At 59.4% G+C, this 17,224-nt stretch overlaps 7 protein-coding genes across 7 annotated transcripts; 4 read left to right on the forward strand and 3 right to left on the reverse strand.

The window, feature by feature from the left end:
- Nucleotides 1-14: 14 nt before the first annotated feature.
- BDZ90DRAFT_260654 (hypothetical protein) lies at nt 15-3,537 on the reverse strand (the record flags this gene model as incomplete). Its single annotated transcript, XM_025508275.1, has 3 exons — nt 15-2,657; nt 2,767-3,115; nt 3,206-3,537. 3 exons carry the CDS (start codon nt 3,535-3,537, stop codon nt 15-17), a joined length of 3,324 nt encoding a protein of 1,107 aa, XP_025361586.1.
- Nucleotides 3,538-3,748: 211 nt separating this feature from the next.
- Nucleotides 3,749-5,734, forward strand: BDZ90DRAFT_260655 (Clavaminate synthase-like protein; the record flags this gene model as incomplete). Its single annotated transcript, XM_025508276.1, has 1 exon — nt 3,749-5,734. The coding sequence occupies one exon, from the start codon at nt 3,749-3,751 to the stop codon at nt 5,732-5,734; it is 1,986 nt and encodes a 661-aa protein (XP_025361587.1).
- Nucleotides 5,735-6,752: 1,018 nt separating this feature from the next.
- On the forward strand, nt 6,753-8,649 carry BDZ90DRAFT_260656 (Las1-domain-containing protein; the record flags this gene model as incomplete). The annotated part of the gene is made up of 2 exons (XM_025508277.1): nt 6,753-7,214; nt 7,279-8,649. The coding sequence occupies 2 exons, from the start codon at nt 6,753-6,755 to the stop codon at nt 8,647-8,649; spliced, it is 1,833 nt and encodes a 610-aa protein (XP_025361588.1).
- BDZ90DRAFT_279916 (putative alcohol dehydrogenase) lies at nt 8,637-10,593 on the reverse strand (the record flags this gene model as incomplete). Its single annotated transcript, XM_025509223.1, has 5 exons — nt 8,637-9,192; nt 9,290-10,064; nt 10,150-10,172; nt 10,233-10,462; nt 10,557-10,593. 5 exons carry the CDS (start codon nt 10,591-10,593, stop codon nt 8,701-8,703), a joined length of 1,557 nt encoding a protein of 518 aa, XP_025361589.1. The 3' UTR covers nt 8,637-8,700.
- Nucleotides 10,594-10,997: 404 nt separating this feature from the next.
- BDZ90DRAFT_260658 (hypothetical protein) lies at nt 10,998-12,545 on the reverse strand (the record flags this gene model as incomplete). Its single annotated transcript, XM_025508278.1, has 1 exon — nt 10,998-12,545. The coding sequence occupies one exon, from the start codon at nt 12,543-12,545 to the stop codon at nt 10,998-11,000; it is 1,548 nt and encodes a 515-aa protein (XP_025361590.1).
- A 455-nt stretch (nt 12,546-13,000) lies between these two features.
- On the forward strand, nt 13,001-15,851 carry BDZ90DRAFT_279918 (hypothetical protein). The gene has a single exon (XM_025509224.1). It carries the CDS (start codon nt 13,061-13,063, stop codon nt 15,776-15,778), a length of 2,718 nt encoding a protein of 905 aa, XP_025361591.1. The 5' UTR covers nt 13,001-13,060; the 3' UTR covers nt 15,779-15,851.
- Nucleotides 15,852-16,075: 224 nt separating this feature from the next.
- BDZ90DRAFT_232561 (NAD(P)-binding protein) lies at nt 16,076-17,221 on the forward strand. Its single transcript, XM_025506300.1, has 3 exons — nt 16,076-16,449; nt 16,580-16,721; nt 16,847-17,221. The coding sequence occupies exons 1-3, from the start codon at nt 16,111-16,113 to the stop codon at nt 17,158-17,160; spliced, it is 795 nt and encodes a 264-aa protein (XP_025361592.1). The 5' UTR covers nt 16,076-16,110; the 3' UTR covers nt 17,161-17,221.
- Nucleotides 17,222-17,224: the final 3 nt, after the last annotated feature.

The following is a 17,224-nucleotide window of genomic DNA, read 5'->3' on the forward strand; positions in this document are numbered from 1 at the left end:
TCGCCCACGCAATGCTACGCCGCACCACTGGGTGCACAAGCGGCAGCATCATCCACGCTAGAGCGCTTGCCATCCTGTAAAGCCTCCAACCCCTTCAGAGCCCTCTCCAGCACAATGGCCGCTCCACCGCTCAAGGGCTCCATACTCGTCCCTTCAATCTCCACAAGCGCCGCCGCCGTCCCCGCCTCCTCGACATCATCGCCACCACCCTCCTCGGCACGCTTCCTCTTCTTCCTCTCCCTCACCTCCCTCGACAACCTCAGTAACGCCCTCGCGTCTTCAACCAGCACGTCCAGCCTCCTACTCCCCTCTCCAAAGTAATACTCGCGAACCACCTCCTCGAATCCCTCTACCGCAGCGGGAGCAGTGATGGCCCGCCTCACGAAGCCCATGGTAGCCACATAAGCCCCCTCATTGAAGAGCCTCGCATTCACCCTCCCCTCCTCCGTCCCCTTCAATCGTTCGAAAGCCGGTTCGGTATAGTAAGGTTGGTCCACCAGCACCAAGCTCGCTATACTCACAAAGAGCTGGAGTAGACTACTCTTGGAAGGTTGCCAGCTCTCGCTCGCCCTCTCTCCGCTCCATGTGCCCAGCAAGCTCAAGCAAACTTTCCCGTCCTCGTACAGGTTAGGGCTTGCACGACCTCGCCCGTCCGTCCAGGAGTGGAAGAAGACCTTGGGGGGAAGACGGGGAAAGGAGTCGAGGGCAACGTCAAATAGGAAGGGCCCGTCCGCGTAGGGTGTGCCGGGGGAGCCGAAGATGAGGACACGGAGTAGGTCCAGACGATCAGAGTAGGTGCGGACTACTATGTTCGTGGGAAGGGCTGAGCGGAGTGATTTGTGCTCGCGGGTTAGGCGGGAGAGGAAGGTGCGATCACCTGCGGGTGGGCCGGTGGAGTGATAGTGGTGCGTCGAGGGGGCCGAGTCGAGGATTTCGAAGGGAGACCAGGAGGGGCTGCTTGGTGGAGGTCGGGAGGAGGAGGGAAGAGTGTAGGTAGGCCGGCGGGAGGGCGGCGCGACTCCGGATGGTGGGTGGGCAGGTGGGGCTGATGGGTCCTCCGCTGCTCGAGACTGCGACTTCGATTGCGGTGGTGCTTCGGGATGAGTTGCCGTGGGCTCCATTGCAAGCTGTCGTACCGCTGCGCCCGGACCTGACGTAGAGGTGTCAAGCGCGATTGGTGTCGGCGCATGGGGGGCAGCGCTTGCGCCATTGACGTTAGCGATGGCGTTCCCGTTAGCTCCACTCGTTCTCCCACCAATCTCCTCATCAACACGAATAGCATCCCCGTCCTCTTCCTCCTGCTGCTGCTCCTCCTCATCATCCTCCCACTCCCCCATCTCCACATCCTCCACCTCCCTCCCATCCTCCGTCTGCCATCTCACCTCCTGATCCCATGGAACCCCTACCGTCCCACCCAAGATCCCCATCCCGAGCATGCCCCCTTCCCCATCCATCCCCTCTGCCCCCTCAAGCGGTGCGTCTTCCTGGTTGAAAAAGTCTTCGAGCTTATTCAACTCTGTAGGAGGTACAGTTCGCATCGTCTCTCCGTCCGGTAGCAGTATTTTCGCGTACCCCTGCGAATCGAGATCGACTACCATTCCCAACCAATCCAACTTTGACTGACCCTTCTCCTCCTCAGTGAGATCGACGCTCAATCTAGGGTAGAGGAAAGGAGCACTGAAGCTTTTTGGATGTTTGTCGAGGAAAGATTGGACCACCTGCTCAAAGGAGTCGACCCAGTTGAACCCGGGTTCAACGGGAGCGCCTAATCTTGGAATGTGCGGGAGGGCTATCGAGTCGTGGGGACGACGGCCTATGAGGACTAGCTCGCCTCGATGGATGCCGTGTTGCCAGATGGACTCTAGGCCGGGCTCTTCGCCGTACACGTCGAGCTCGAGGGCAGGGACTACTTGCTGCTGCGGGTGGTGATGTCCCTCTTCCACCGAGCTTGCTGAGCCAGCAGCATAAGGCGCAACGACGGCCGTTCGTTCTTCGGAGTCGAAGGACTGCACGACGACCAGCTGTCCCTGCCCCTGCCCCTGCTCTTGCGTCTGAGCCTGAGCGGACTCAGCCTCGCCACTCCTCCACGTCACCAGCTCCCCCGGGTACGTATCGTGCGGGTCAATCATCGAGGCCACGGGAAGCACGCGCGTCCCCGCCTCGTGGCTGAGGGATCCGTCCTGCCATTTCACCGTGACGTCCAGCGAGGAAGAGACGACTTCGAAGATGGGCGAGCGAGTTTGGCTGCCTGGATTTCTAGGCATGCCCATCTCGCCGGCATTCCCCTCAGCTTCTGTTTGCTCAGTCAGCAGAGTCAACTGCCGCTCTGCCTCGCTCTCCCCGTACGCGTCGACGAGGGCGCAACGCAGATCCTCTTCGCGGCGAAACACGACCATATCCCCCACCAGGGCCGCCCCGTCTGGGCTTGTCCTTGCTAGGATCAACTTGGGCAAGTCTTCTGCCCAGTAAGCTGGGGGTTTTGAGTGTGAGTCCTGCGCAGCTGGGGAAAGGGTTTGGTTGACGGCGAGCCAGTTGACCCAGGCGCCTCGATGCTGCACGTCTATAAGGGTGAAGTCGCTGTAGGTGGACAGATCGCTTGTGGGTGGGTTGGAAGGGTGGGTGAGACGGATATAACCGTCACCAAGGGTCCAGGGACGCTGAGTGAGCGAGCGAAGATGAAAGGAGGGGAGGAGGAGGTTGGGCAGTCAGCGGGTTGTCTCAGATGACATGAAACGACAGGAGATTGACGCAGTCTGCCTTTCTCACCTTTTCCCGCTTGCCTACATCGTAGTCAGAGATGGTATCATATGTATGATAGACGACGTGTTTCCCATCCTCGCCTGTCTCCACACTCGCCCACGTATGCTCAATAATGACCTCTTCGATTACGCCGATCCAATCGTCGTATACGACGTGTGATCCAGGCGAATAGCGACGTGTGGATATGAGTTCGCGTGCGGGAACCTCGAGGAGGCGAGTGTCGTTGACTTCTACTTCTGAGGGGCGCTCAAGGTTGGGCTTGGGCTTGAGTTGGACCATCGACTCGGTATCGACAATGACGCCCGACTGGGCTTGAGTGAGGGACTTTTTGACTATGTCGCCGATGACGAGGAGTCTGGAGCGGGGCGTGCGGAAGGTATAGATGTCAGCGAATCGACGTGAGGTGAGGTGGATAGACTCGGCGCGCTTTGCGCATCTAGCTCACCTATCCACCAGCTTGACCTCGGACGAAGCAACAATGGCTCGATCTCCCTCGCCCGTGGTGCGCCAAACCACGCCCACCTCACCCTTCCTCAGCGGTCTATCCAAGTCTCCATGATGGTGATGATGCTGATTAGGTAATGATGCGCCTGTCTCTGCAATATGGTCTGCCTCTTCGTGCCAGGTGCGCAATACGATGCCAGTCTCGATCTTGCCATCGACATGGCGCTCGACGATGTCCTGTCGATAGAGGAGAGACGTCGGCGGTGGGACTGAGGATGTCGCTGTTGAAGAGGACGACGATGCAGAGGGGCGCGGGATGCGACGACGTGGCATCGTTGCGTCAAGAGTCGATTGGTTGACTGATTCAAGATTGAAGGGGCAAAGAAAGTTGTCAGTCGAGGCCAGAGGCGAGGCGGACAGACAGACCAGCGTCGACGGAAAGCCAATCGACGACGCACGACTCGGTTCGCTTGACTTTTGAATTTACCTTCTTGCTTGCTTGCTTGCTTCTTTCCTTCCTTCCGCCTCGCTCCCTTCATCAATCATGGCCTCAACATCGACATCGGCATCGACGTCAACAATGACCGCCCCTTCATCCACCAACACACAGCCAACACGCAAACGCCGACGCCTCTCACCCTCCCCTCCTGCCACCCTCTCAACCATCTCCCTCCCTCACCCGCTCAACATCAAACCAGCAGGAAACGCCCTCTTCACCTCTTCCCCCTCGAATCGCTCCTCCACCCTCGGCTGTCTCCTTTCCCGCCTTCCCGACGACCTCATAATCGACATAACCTCTCGCCTTACCCCACGAGACCTCGCGCGGCTATCCTCCGTCTCGAGTGGGTGTAGAGCATTTGCCAACCACGAGTCGCTTTGGCGCACCCTTTGTCTCGATGGAGTGTGTCCGCAGGGTCAGATTGAGGCATGGTACGGTAGCTGGAAACAGACGACGGGCGCACATCTGACTGGGAAGGCTGTCCCTCCTCTAGCTGCGGTGAGACCCGCTCAGCCCTTCTATTCCGACGTCCTTTACCTGCCCCATCGCCTCTCCTTTACTCTCATCGGGCACGGCGAGAGGAAGGGGGAGAGACGCGCAGCCAAAGTTCATCAGGTAGAGCGCATCTCGGCCAATACGACGACGCACGATTTCCACACCCGCTACGCAGCGCTGCATCGTCCCTGCATCGTCGAGACGCCCACCGATGGGAACAGCAGTATCCCCGGGCTCGGCATGACCATTCAAGGATTGAAGGAGCGCTATGGTCAGACATACATTCGAGCAGAGGCGGTACGCGCTCGTGTTGAGACGTACGCGGATTATGCGGCTTGTTGTACGAGGCAGCAGGAAGAGATTCGGCGCGCTATGCGGGCTGAAGATCAAGATCAAGAAGAAGAGTACGAACACGCTGCTTCAACGTCCGCCGCGCACCCGCCGTGGTATGACCCGCAAACTATCCCAGACGAATCCCCCTACTACCTCTTCGACTCAACCATCCCCACCCAACTCCACACAGACGGACTATGGACCGTACCACCGCAGCTAGCTTCATGCCCCTCGTCGGCCTACCCTGCTGCGCCTACTCCCTCGCCATCCTCGCCATCCTCTTCCTCCTCCAGCGCCACCGCCGCAGCGCAGCGGAACGCGGACCTCTTCTCCCTCCTCTCGACGCGCCGCCCAGACTATCGATGGCTCATCGCAGGCCCGGCACGCAGCGGCAGTGGATGGCACAAGGACCCCAACTACACGAGTGCGTGGAACACTCCTCTTTCAGGATCGAAGCGATGGCTCCTTCTCCCTCCTCACGTCACCCCGCCGGGCGTCTATGTCAGCGAGGACGGAGCAGAGGTGACCGCCCCGCTTTCCTTGGTCGAGTGGTTTGCCGACTTTTATGACGAGACGCTGAGCCGGCATGGGAGGGGTAAGGGGGGAGATGGGCAGTTATTGGAGGGGGTGTGCGAAGCAGGGGAGACGGTGTACGTCCCCTCAGGATGGTGGCACCTCGTCGTTAACCTCGAGTCGGGTGTGGCCCTCACGCAGAACTTCCTGAGTCTCGCTGAGCTGCCGGACGTGTTGGAGTTCATGAAGAACCGGCCGGAGCAGATCAGTGGTTTCAAGACTGGCGTTGAGGGGGCCCAAGGGGAGGATGAGGACGATGATGCGTTGAGTGATGAGGGCAAAGCCAAGATTTATGGCGAATTTGTAGCGGCGCTGAAGGGGTATGACGGGGAGCTTGCCAGGTGGGCTTTGCAGGGGGCTGAGAGATTGGAGCAGCAGAGGGGTCAAGTCAGGAAGGCCGATGCAGCTGCCGCGATAGGGGCAGGCGCGGGGACGGGGGCGGTCTTGCCGGGCAAGCATGCGAATGGAGGGGATGCTGCAAAGCCTTCGTGGTGGCAGAGGCTCAAGTCAGGCGGTGATGAGGGCCAAGCCAAAACGGAGGCGCACCTAACCACTGCTGGCGAGGGTTTCTCGCTTGGCGGACTCTTGGGCGAAGGAGACGGCGAAGAGTTGGAGGACGTGCCGTGGTGAACTACCAACTTCGTCCTTTACTCCCTCTTCTCGTGTGCATTTCCTGCCCGTGTATCGAGGATGTCGCTGATCGCCGCATCGAGGCGTCTTGCCAGTGCTGGGCCGGCCAATAGTACCAAGACGAGAAGGAGAGGAACAAAGAGCGGGGAGCCCACCGTGAGGCTGTATGGCGCTACGCCGGCTAGGAGCGGGTCGAGGCTGAGGTGGATGGGCGTCGGTGCTGCTGCGCTCTCCTTGGGTTGCTGAGATGTGAGCGGACCGAGGTAGAAGCGCTCGACCAAGTTGGTGAGCCATGAGCTGGGCGGTACATATGTCCCGCGTGGTGGGATCGAGACGGCCTTGCCCCGGCTGGCCTTGACGTGGAGATAGGCGGTAACGCATGGCTTGACGTAGGAGGATGATGATGATGAAGATGGAGGCTGATCAGACGCTTCGATGTCTACTTCGCCTGCACGTAGCATCTCCTCTGCAGTACGAATGGTCATCTCGAGGTCGAGCGGGTGGTTAGCCGGAGAGCTTGCACGAAGAGCGTACCGACTCGTTGAGTCGCGTACAGAGCGAGTCAGAGCAGCGAGTATTCCCTCTTCTCTGGCATGACCGTCATTCTCAAATCGCACCTTGAGCCAGTACTCGGCCTCCTCAGGCTGAGGTGGAGGCCAGAGGGTGAAGAGGCTCGGTCGCGTGGAGGTGGTGAGAAGGGGCCACGAGCGCGAGAGATGGTCTGCTGCTTCTTCCGCGACAGGGTTGTATTGTGAGCAGAGTGGCCTAGTGAATTGGACAATGTGAGTATTTGCGCTGACCAAGGATGCAACAAGAGCCAAGTTCAACGTCAGCGGAGCCAACAGCCATGTCTTGAGCCTCATCCTTGATCTTGCGGCATTGGGTTGAGTCGGGAAAGAGGCGTGGGAGAGCAGCGAGGGCGGACTGGCATCGATGTTGAGCTCCTGATTTTGGTTTCTCCAGTTCCGTGTGTCCCTTTTGACTTTCCTTCCTTCTCTTGGCCCAACTACAACGTCCAATGCGTCTCCCAAAGCGGAGCGTCTTCCACCGTCCTCATGAGGAGATCAGCCATCTCTACACTCTTTTCTACCCAAACTCACTGCATGCTGCTCAGGCGGACGCAGCTAGGCGTCGCGGCGTGGACCTGGTGCATCGCGTCTACCTCTCTCGCTCCTCCTCTCCCTGCCCCGTAGCCATCGAATGCACCGCGGCACTGGTCGATGCTCTCCTCCTTGATGCGGCGCTCAGCCCTAGTATAGGCGGCGCAAGTGGCTCAGCAGTACGGTCAGCACTGTCCCTCTCCCTCATTCGACTGGTCAACTCCCTCGCCGACTCTCTCCAGCAAGGCGTGTACGCAAAGAGCATCGCAGCGATTGCTGAGCGTCAGCTCGGTCTGCCGCAGTCATTCGTTGAATTCAGGCATAGGGCTACACATGAGGATCTGCCTAGCTTGACGGTGTGTAGGGAGGCTGCCATTGCCGTGAGTGAGAGCTGCATGTTTGCTGCCAGGAGGACCTCGCTGATCGCTTTCTGTCCTGTCGCAGGCCGTTTCTTGGCTTCAAATCAACTATTGGATCCCAACGCTTCAAGCGCTCGATTTGCAATCGCAAGGTCACGCAGGATGTGATCTCCAGCAGCGCGCTCGACACGACAGCGAGCGGCCGCCCATCGCCTCTACATCGAGCGTCGTCGACTTAGCCTCTCAGCGCGCTTCCGCCTCTGCCTCCCTGGAAGCCATCCTCAACTCGTATCGCCGCCTGGCGAAAGCAATTGCGCGCGATCAGTCGCTGCGTAAGAGGAATCGTGCCAGTCTGCAGGACATTTTCAGGGAGCTAGATGCGTGGAGGCAGAGGACCGATGCCCTCCTGCCCCGACTTGAGGATCCTGACGAGGACGACAGCGGCGAAGAGGACGAAGGCGACGACGAAGATGAAGAACAGGCAGGTAGGCGTTGGTCTTCCGATGCAGCAGGCAACGAGCAGATCAACGGTGCACAGCTCAGCGCAGCAGACGGGCTCCTCCTCACCTCTCTCCTGAAGCCAGGCGTAGGCATAGTCCCCTTGGCCAAGAGCAAGCGGCCTAAACGCAACCTCGCCCTCTCAGAGGACATAAAGCAGACGTGGGAGTACCTGTTCGAAGCGCAACCAAAACTGCGAGGCCAACTCGTAGAGCATATCGTCAAGGCCCTCACTGACGGAGCAGATGCAGCTGAGGAGGACGAAGAGGAGCCGCCGCTCTTGTCAAGGGACGCATCCTACGCTCGTACACTACAAGCCTGGCTTCTCCACCTCATCGACGCCGATGGCGAGGAAGACGTGGTTCGCCGACTCATGGCATCTCTCCTCGCTGGTCGGTCCAATGCACCAGCAAAGAAATCCGCCTCATCCACCCTCCCAGCCATACTCGCCCTCCTCTCCCGCCGTAAAGAGCGAGGAGAGAATACGGCCCAGCTGGAGAATCTCGTTGCTCTTGTACAGCGAAGGGAGCAGGATGAGACTGCTGCGGTGCAGGCGGAGGAGGAGCCGTTGCTCAAGGGGTTTGAGGACATGGGTGGGAGCGCTGCAGCGCAAGCCGTAGGTGCGCTACAGGTTGACGATGAGGTGGGCAAAGAGTCGCAGGATCTTGACACGCTCTTGACCTTGATGGAGCAGCGGCGGCTTGCTGCCTTTGCACCGCCTCAGCCACCGCCTCCGCGGCAGGAAGGTGGACCAGAGGTGGATATGCAAGTAGATGACAGTGATTCAGAGGACGACGATGGAGCTGAGGGCATTGCACACGCTTCACCACCTGCCCTGCCCCCTGGCTGGTCACTGCCCAGCAAAGACGAGTGGCAGCCTACGCCCATCGGCTGTTTAGCTGGCCAGGTACCGGACTTCTTTCGCCTCACCACTCAAGCCAACAGATTGCAGGCTTGACATTGATACCACATCGATCCAGCAATGATGATACAGTTCCGCCACCTCGTCTCAGTAGCTCATGGACCTCTCAATCACTCGCGTCAAATGCTGCGCACCATCGCTCCCATGCACATCTCCAATACCCGGCGCCAAATCCAACACCCTACGCTGCGGGATGGTCCCCTTGACCAAATCAGGCACATCGTCCTTCTTGTACCCAATAGCCCCCAACCCCCTCGGGATCCCCAGTGTCTTTCCCAAAAATTCGGCAATACGATCGTACACCAGTTTCCCCACCTCCTCATCCGGCAAACGGGCAATGGCCGCATCCTCCGAGGAAGGGCCCTCTTCGCCTCCAGCGGCAAAGACTTGCGCTATGGCTCGATGTCGGGAGGGGGCGGAGGGAGCCGTGAATTCGAAGACGGCAGGACCGGTTAGGGCGACGGATATGCCATGGGGAACGATGGGATGGTCGACTTGGTAGCCTGCGTGCTTGTATTTGGCCAGGCGATAGTTGAGCCCGGAGACGGCGTAGCTGATCCCGTGGCAGAGGTGGACGCCCTGTGCGCACGAAGGAGAGGCAAGTCACGTCAAATCAGCGTGCGCTCAGCTTGAGGTCAGGTCACGTCAAGCCATCATGAGCCGTTGGCTTGCTCACCGCATTACCGAAGCCGATACCGGCAAAAGTAGCAGCCAGGAGCATCTGGCCCCTCGCCTCGGTATCCGTCGGGTCTCGCGCTACCCTAGGCAGATACTTGACCGTCTGCTTCAACGCCCAGAGACTAAAGACGTCGGAAATAGGATTCGACCCCTGGTAGGCCGGTCGCTGCAGCGGGTTTGCCGGGCGAGGCGTGCGCTCCGTAAAAGGGATGGCGGTGTACGACTCGAGGGAATGGAAGAGGACGTCCAGCCCGGAGCTGACATGTACCGATACAGGGCACGTCTCCGTATTGAGTGGATCGACAATCCCCAACAAAGGGCGAAGGGCGCGCGATGCGATGCCCGTCTTGGACTGCGTGGGCGTGTGGTCGAAAATGGCCGTCCCCGTCGTCTCACTCCCCGTCCCCGCTGTGGTGGGCACGGCGATGAGGGGCATCAGTTGGCGGCCGATGGGCGTCCCCTTGCCGATGGGCGCGTTGACAAAGTCGAGGAGCTCAGCGTCCCTATAGCACGTGAATAGGTTCGCAACCTTAGCCGTATCCATCACCGAGCCACCGCCTACGGCAAGAAACCCGTCGAAGTTGTTCTGGCGGCTGAAGGTGATGGCCTCTGCCCAACTCTTGTCGTTGGGTTCCACGCGCGTTCGGTCGAAGACCTCGTAGTCGACGCCCGCTAGCTCTAGGGCGGCAATGCTCTGCTTCATCGGGGTGAGGTTGCGCACTGTAGAGTCGGTGAAGACGCCGATCTTCTTGGAACCTAGGTTGGCAAAGTCCCTGCGCAGAGCGTAGGAAAGGGAAGTGGGTCAGCTCTGGATGCTGCCGTGCCTTTCCGTAGCAGCTGGGCCTATGCCCTCCTCACATTACTGTCGCGTGAGCAAAGTACTTCAGTCAGCCACTAGCCTCCTCTCTTTGTATTTCGCCCCCTCACTCCTACTCACCAACCTCCCTAGTCACTCCCTCGCCAAATCGCACATTACTCGCAGCGAGCTCAAATGCATACTCCTTAGCAACGGCCTCATCGACAGGGGTGGCGTAGCTCCTTCCCCCCTGAGCATTGTGTTTGCCGATCATCTGGAGGCCCGCCTTTGCCAGGTGAGCTCCACTTCCCCTCGCGATGGACTGGCACGAGTGACAGGGACAACCTCCCCCGTGCGAGAGGCGCATCAGGTTGACTGAAGAGGGAAGGCGTGTCGTGCGGGGTAGGTACGGTGAATCAGCGTTGGGCCTGCTGTATCGAGGTTCCGCATTACACGAACCCTCACTCACAGATGGACTTGCGCGACGCGGCTGACCTGGTAGCCATTTTGAAGGTGAAGTCGTGGTGGGAGGGGGGACAATTGATGATGAGGACAAGAAGAGAGGCAGGCACGCGGACACAACCAGCTTCAGGGCTGCGTGGGGAAGTCAAGTCAAGTCAAGTCAGGCAGGCCCGGCAATATCGGCAAGCGGCTCGCGAGAGCAAAGTGCGGGGAAGCTCGACTCGACTCGACTCAGATGCCGGGTGACGCCACTCGAGACGCATCGACTCGACTCTGCGGGGCCCACGCGACATCATCGTCGATGCCGAGTGAGAAGAAAGCACACGACATCGAGTATTCGCTCTTAAACGCGCCTACCCTGCTGACCCGACTTCAATGCGACCCATCGGACACAATCAGCGACCCGTCAGACGACTGTCTGCATGACAGGCCTTTCGAAGGCAGATGCTTATTGTCTCACTGGTATCCAAGCCTCATACACCCCTCTCCAGTCGAATCTCCAATGCAACGCAGTGATCCACCTCCCCACCGCAACGACAAGGAGAGCAGCGGCCGCTCCCACAGCGATGTGGAGCAATGTTGCAAGCTTGACCGTCCTCGCGCCGTCCCCTTGACCTATCAATGAAGTCGAACTTCCTCTCCTCCCCGTCCCGATCCCGTCGCTATCAAGGCTCAGCCCGCCTTGCAAAAGCCCCTCGAGGCCAGTCAGCTGTTCAGGCGCATAGAAGCGTTGCGGACCCAGGCTCGGTGCGACTCGATTTCTCGCAGCCACTCCTGCTCTCTCATCGCTGTCGTCTCGATCTGGGCTCGGCTGCCAATCCATCGCCTCTTCTTCCTCCTCCTCTTCTTCGCCGACCACACCAGCTGACGATAGGGGAGCGCGCTGCGGTCTCGTCGAGGTTGCTGAACCAAAGTGGGGAGAAGGAGCGGCCGCGTCGTGTTGCGGGGCGAGGAGGGAGTCCGTCTCCTTTGATATGGAGGAGAGGAAGGAGTCGTATGTCGCGGAAGATGAAGGGTCTGCGCCTGCGTCGGCCGACAAAGAGTAAGTTGCAAGGGCACGATGATCGAGCTGTTTGACGTTGCGTGCGGTGGACGCGCTTTGATGCTGCTTGGTGAGGTGACGTGCGAGAATTGCAATCTGGGCTGAGGCCATTACAGCGTATATTGCGCGTCCGCTTCTTCGCAGATGGGCATTGGAGGCCTCCTTGACGACATAGGGCAGGCCGTCTTGCGCGAGAGCTGCTGCGATGAGATGTACCCAGGATAGAGCGACGAGACACCGCAGCGCGCGGGCTGTTGCGATGCTCGACTTGATCATCTCCTCCTCTTCAGAGCCCACGCCAGCATCGAGAATCGGGTCGCGCTCTTCTGCTTGTTGTCGAGCGAAATCGATTCGAGGCTGGAGGACGATGTGGGTGAAGGCGAGGTGCGAGGCAATGGAGGCCGTCAGGAGGTGAAGCGGCGGCGGCAGAGGGAGGCGGCGCGATGTAGTGATAGCAAGCACAAAGCCTGCCACAAGCCCTGCAGCAAGAACGTGCAACCAAGCCGCAGCGACGAGCCATCGAGAGACGAATGCCGCAGTCGCATCATAGCCCTGCCGGTGCCGCCTTGACCTTCCCCTTCCCATAGCCGCACTCATGGCCGGGCGCGATCTTCTTCCCTTTGCCTCATCCATGATGTCTCTCCAAATTTCTCTCCTCGCATCCTCATTCTTGGCCTTCAGCCTCGCCTCAACCGCGGGCCGACATTCGGCGCACAGGATCGGGTAGCGGGCGTCCAAACTTGCGCGTAGCTGCTCCTCTGCCCCGGCTTGGCCTTCTGTGGTGGGGTCGTGCTGTGAGAGCAGGGTGGACTGGATTTGTAAATTGGTAAGACAGCGCCTGCAGAAGAGCTTGTGAGCGTCCTTTTCGTCGCCGCGGAGGGTGGATGCGACTGAGCTGCTAAGGGCGTAACGTTTGGGTGTGGATGCCGGGCTGCCACTTGACTCGCCAGCCATCGCCGGCTGCCACGAAGCTATCCTCCTGGGCTGGGTAGCATCAAGTACGTTGTCCGATCCGCAGAGGCAACAATGCCAAGCTGCCGGGCTGCCGTAGGAGATGGGCGTCGCAGGCTGGTTGGATGAGCTCGCCGACGTCCCATTCACCGCCTCATGCCCTGCTGAGCCCCTTGGAAGGACTAGAGAGTGATCATTGCAAAAGAAGCAGCGCAAGAGGGGGATGGAAGGGCGAGAGCGATGCGACGAGGATAGCCATGTTGGCATGGCCGCCTCATTGCCAGGCTCGTCAGGGTGTATGCGTGCGAAGATGGCGAATAGAGAGAAGAGGGAACGGAGGAACGGATGTCGTCCCCTCTCCGCTCTGGTCTGACTGAGTCCAAAACGCGCCACTTTTCCAACGACGCGCTCCATTCGTCTCGGGGCGCCAGTCCGCCCTCCTGTCGATTGCAACGTAACGAGGCCTCTCTCTGCTCCTCCTCCTTGCCATTCATCATCCAACCTCTCTTCGCCCAGCCATGGACTCCATGCTCCGCAAGCGTCTCAAGACTTGGCAAAACGACTTCCGTGCCAAGCACAGGCGCGAGCCTAAGCGTAGCGATATTGCGCGGGTGCCGGATATTGCCGCCATCTATGATACCTGGACTGCTTTGCAAGCTACCAAGGCTGGTACCAGCTCGGCTGGTGGGGGGAGCGTGGGAGGCAAGGGCAAGGAGAAGGAGAAAGACAAGGGCAAAAGCAAAGCTGAGCTACCTCCGACATCGAGCAGCAAGGCAGCCCCACCAGCCACTCCAACAAAGGCGCAGCCAAGAATGCAGCCTCCTCGTACCCCGACCTCATCCCATGCCGCATCATCTAGTCGTAACCCCTTCCGAACGCCCAATAAGGCCTCTTCATCTCAGGAGCGCATCCACACCTCCCCATCGGGTAATGTGGCGCATCTTCGCACCCCATCCTCCTCCTCACGCCATCATCCCGCCACACCGCAATCGCAAACTGGCACTCCCACGCACAACCTCGCCGCCGCAACCTCAACAGCTGGAGGGGCGTCATCATCGTACGACTACAACACCTCCCCCACCTCCTTCCGAGACCTAGTCGGCACGCACTCGGTCATGCGCACCCCGAACAGGCGGAAGAATAACCAGGAGCAGCACAAGGCGGACGCGGCTTTATTGCTCAAAGACTTCACCCCGCGGACAAGGGCGAGGAAGAGGTTGAGGGGAGAAGAAGTACCTCCTACGCCGCAGCAGCAGGTTGCGGGCAAGACGACCGCGGCTGCGGCGGCGACAACGGGTATTGCGGCGGGAGGCAGCCCCAGTAAAGCGGTCAAGGCAGCTAACGCTACAGCCAATGGGGCTACGTTGAACCCGAGGCCGAGGAAGCGTCGAGCTCAGGCCGCTGGAGGGTTGGCCGCTTTCTGGGGGGAGGACTTTGCGCGTGACCCCTCATTATCGTCGAGCGACAATGCTTCTGTCTCGTCACGCCTTTCAAATGGCGCAGCAGCAGCAGCAGCAAATAACAAGCCCACCAGCGGATCGCGCGTTTTCACTCGGCAGACCTCCTCCCAGCAGGCGCAGGCTCAATCTGCCACCGCAATGGCAGCAAAACCCAAGGCCTCGAAAGGAGACGAGGATGATGAGATCCTTGACGCGAGCCCTCCCTCCCAGACGGCGCCGAATCGCTTCGAGCTCTTCCAGCGACGAGCGGAGAAGGCGGAGGCGGAGCGCGACAAGAGGAAGAAGAGATTCAAGAGCCTCTTTGATGAAGGCAAGGATCAGGCGAAGGGAATGGAAGTTGATCACAGCGATGCTGAGAGCGAGGAGCGAGAAGAAGAAGAAGAAGATGATGATGATGACGCTGAGCTTGGAGAGGATGCAGAGATGGCTGAGCCTCCCATGCAAGCGGTCAAACCGACGACAGCAGCCATAGCCAGGCGCTTCAGACCCGCAGCACAGGTTGCGCTTCTCGACTTCTCGTCTGGAGAGGACGACGACGACTGTGACAACGATGGGAAACAAGGCAGCGAGAGCACCGTCAAGGGCATGGGAAAAGCGGCTCCATCGACCAGACGAGACAAGTCCACCTCTGCATCAGCGTCAGCGTCGGCGTCCGCGTCAGCCTCACCATCGAAGATGGTTTACCTCCGTGCCTACCAGCGATTCGGCGAGCTCAAGATCGGGTCTGCATCTGGCGAGATAGCTGAGGGCTCTGGAAATGCTCGGATCAACGGGTCGGCCGACCAGGGCGACGCTGTGACAGCTCATGAGCAGGATGAAGAGGAAGAGGACGAGGACGATGTAGCTCGAATGCTCTCACCCGCCAAAAAGCGGGCCCTCCTGCAGCGTTCAGCTAGCGGCGATGGTCCTCTCCGTCAGAATGGACAAGAAGGGGCAGAACTGGATCTCTTCTCCCCACCGGCGGCAGCAGCAGCGCCAGCTACCCGGCTCAACGAAGCCCCCAACGCACTCCGCTCCTTGAGGCAACACCGTAAAGCCAACCAGCGTCGCGCGCTAGCGTCCTTGCTCCTTTCAGGGGACGGCGATGATGACGATCAAGAAGAGGGCAGGGCTTGTCGCCCTGCAGACGAGGAGGCCATGGTCGCCGAGCTTGAGGCCGAAATAGCTGACTCCGCCTTCAATGCCACCCCTGACGATCCCAAGGATGGCGCTTCCGGCGGCAAGGGAAAGGGAACATGGGGTGCAGCGAAAGCTGCTGCGAAATACTCGGCGCAACAGAGTGGGGCCATCCTGACTAAACGGGGTCGTGGTAGGGCAGGACCTGGGGAGGAGGGTTTCCTGCTGGGGAAGGCCAAGAGGGGTGCAGGGAGTACTTTGGGCACATCGCTCAGTGATGATGAGGAGGAGGAGGGTGACAACAACAGAACGGCGCCTCAGAAGGGCCACGGCGCCAGGGCGGGACAGCCGCAACGTCTCCCTGCTCGCCCGCCTGCGAATAAGGTGTTCCGTCGCGTCGGGCGATCAGGCGTGGATGATGATGAAGCCGGGTACTTCCGTACTGGGCGAGAGAACAAGAGAGCCAGTCATCGGGGCAGGGGCAGGGGCGACGACGACGACGAATTTGATGACGAGGGTGAGGAATCGCCCTCCTCAGACTCAGCCCGCGGTGCTCGTTACGCCGATGTGAGGGACGACGATTGGGCTAGCGAAGCGGACTCGGGTGAGGATGGGTGGGGTGTAGGGGATGGAATGATGGAGGAGAGCGATGTCTGGTAGCGCATCGCTTCCCGCAGCTGTTGATTTCTTTCTTCGTTGCTCTGCTCAATCGTACCATGAATTGATAATGTCTTCACTCGAATCCGGTGGTGAAGAGGCGTTGCTCACGATATGGCTGGAGCAATGCGACGCTGTTTGCTGCCGGCAATTGAAATCAATCGGGACGCCTCACGGCACGCACGCACGGCCTCCACTCAAGGTCAAACCGTCGGCGGAGGACCCTTCCTTGGCCACGCTTCTGCTCCTACCACCACGCTCATAAGACGCTGGAGCTCTCCCTTCTTCTTTCTCCACCAAACCAACCCAGCCTACACTCCCAACGTATCCTCATGATGCCATCTCACGTCCTCGACTTCCAATGCGCCCTCATCACCGGCTCGGGCGGGGGTCTCGGCCTGTCAATGGCTCGTTACCTCGTCCAGACCAAGAACAAAAAAGTCATCTTGGCCGGAAGGACGGAATCCAACTTGCAAGAGGCTTCCAAGTCTCTCGGAGGGGATGTGCCTTACTATGTGGTCGATACGGGCAAGACTTCCGAGTTGAAGGGATTCGTGGAGAAGGTGGTCAAGGAACATCCGGAGGTGGACTGTTTGATCAATAATGCCGGGGTGCAGAGGCCGTTGGAGGTTACAGAGTTGAAGTTGGACCAGCTGGATCAGGAGATTGATATAGTAAGTGGTGTGGCTGTGGTGCATCACATTGGCTTTCGTACAGCTTGTCTTGAGGAAGGGGGACGAAGCTGACCCGACCCGCTCTCTCTCTCTCCCTTTCTCTCCAATCGCACCGCATCGCGCCTGTCAGAATGTGAGGGGCCCTATCCACCTGGCGGACGCTTTCCTCAACCACTTTGCGAGCAAGAAGCATGCAGTCATTATGAATGTGACGAGTGTACTGGGCTTTGTGCCCTTTAGTGTACTCAACCCCGCGTACAATGGGACGAAGGGTGAGTCACGACCGGGCTGCCGTCGTGGCTGCGGTTCAGCTTCTGCCATCTCCCTCAGCTAACCACCTCACTCTCGTTCTCCTCCCTGTACAACTCTATTCGCCCTCTCCCTCTCTCTCTCGCAGCCTTCATGCACTTCTACACCGAATCGCAACGCACCCAACTGAAGTCCACTCCAATCCGAGTCGTAGAGATCATCCCCCCTTCAGTGCACACGGCCCTCCATCGCGATCGCGAGGACCCGGACGACAACAATCCCTCGAAATCCAACGCCCTTACCCAGGAGGACTTTATGAACCAGGTAGCCGAAGGGTGGGAGAAGGATCAGGATGTCATTACGGCTGGGATGGGTAAGGAATTGGTCAAGAAGTGGTACGATGCGTATGGGGAACAATTGGGTGGTGCTCAGAAGGCGTGGCAGGGGAAGGAGGTCAAGTAGTGGAGTCAGATATGAGGGGTTCAATCTGCATATATCATGGATGAATGGATTTGATTTGAGTCTG

Source organism: Jaminaea rosea (genome assembly GCF_003144245.1).
Source record: "Jaminaea rosea strain MCA 5214 unplaced genomic scaffold BDZ90scaffold_8, whole genome shotgun sequence".
Lineage (NCBI taxonomy): Eukaryota > Fungi > Basidiomycota > Exobasidiomycetes > Microstromatales > Jaminaea > Jaminaea rosea.

Excerpts from the sequence above, each read along its gene's own strand:
- BDZ90DRAFT_279918 (XM_025509224.1), top strand. The coding sequence starts at position 13,061 with ATGGACTCCATGCTCCGCAAGCGTCTCAAGACTTGGCAAAACGACTTC.
- BDZ90DRAFT_232561 (XM_025506300.1), top strand. The coding sequence starts at position 16,111 with ATGCCATCTCACGTCCTCGACTTCCAATGCGCCCTCATCACCGGCTCG. Across the intron at positions 16,450-16,579 it reads TGGATCAGGAGATTGATATA|AATGTGAGGGGCCCTATCCA; the intron begins GTAAGTGGTGTG and ends CGCGCCTGTCAG. Across the intron at positions 16,722-16,846 it reads CGCGTACAATGGGACGAAGG|CCTTCATGCACTTCTACACC; the intron begins GTGAGTCACGAC and ends TCTCTCTCGCAG.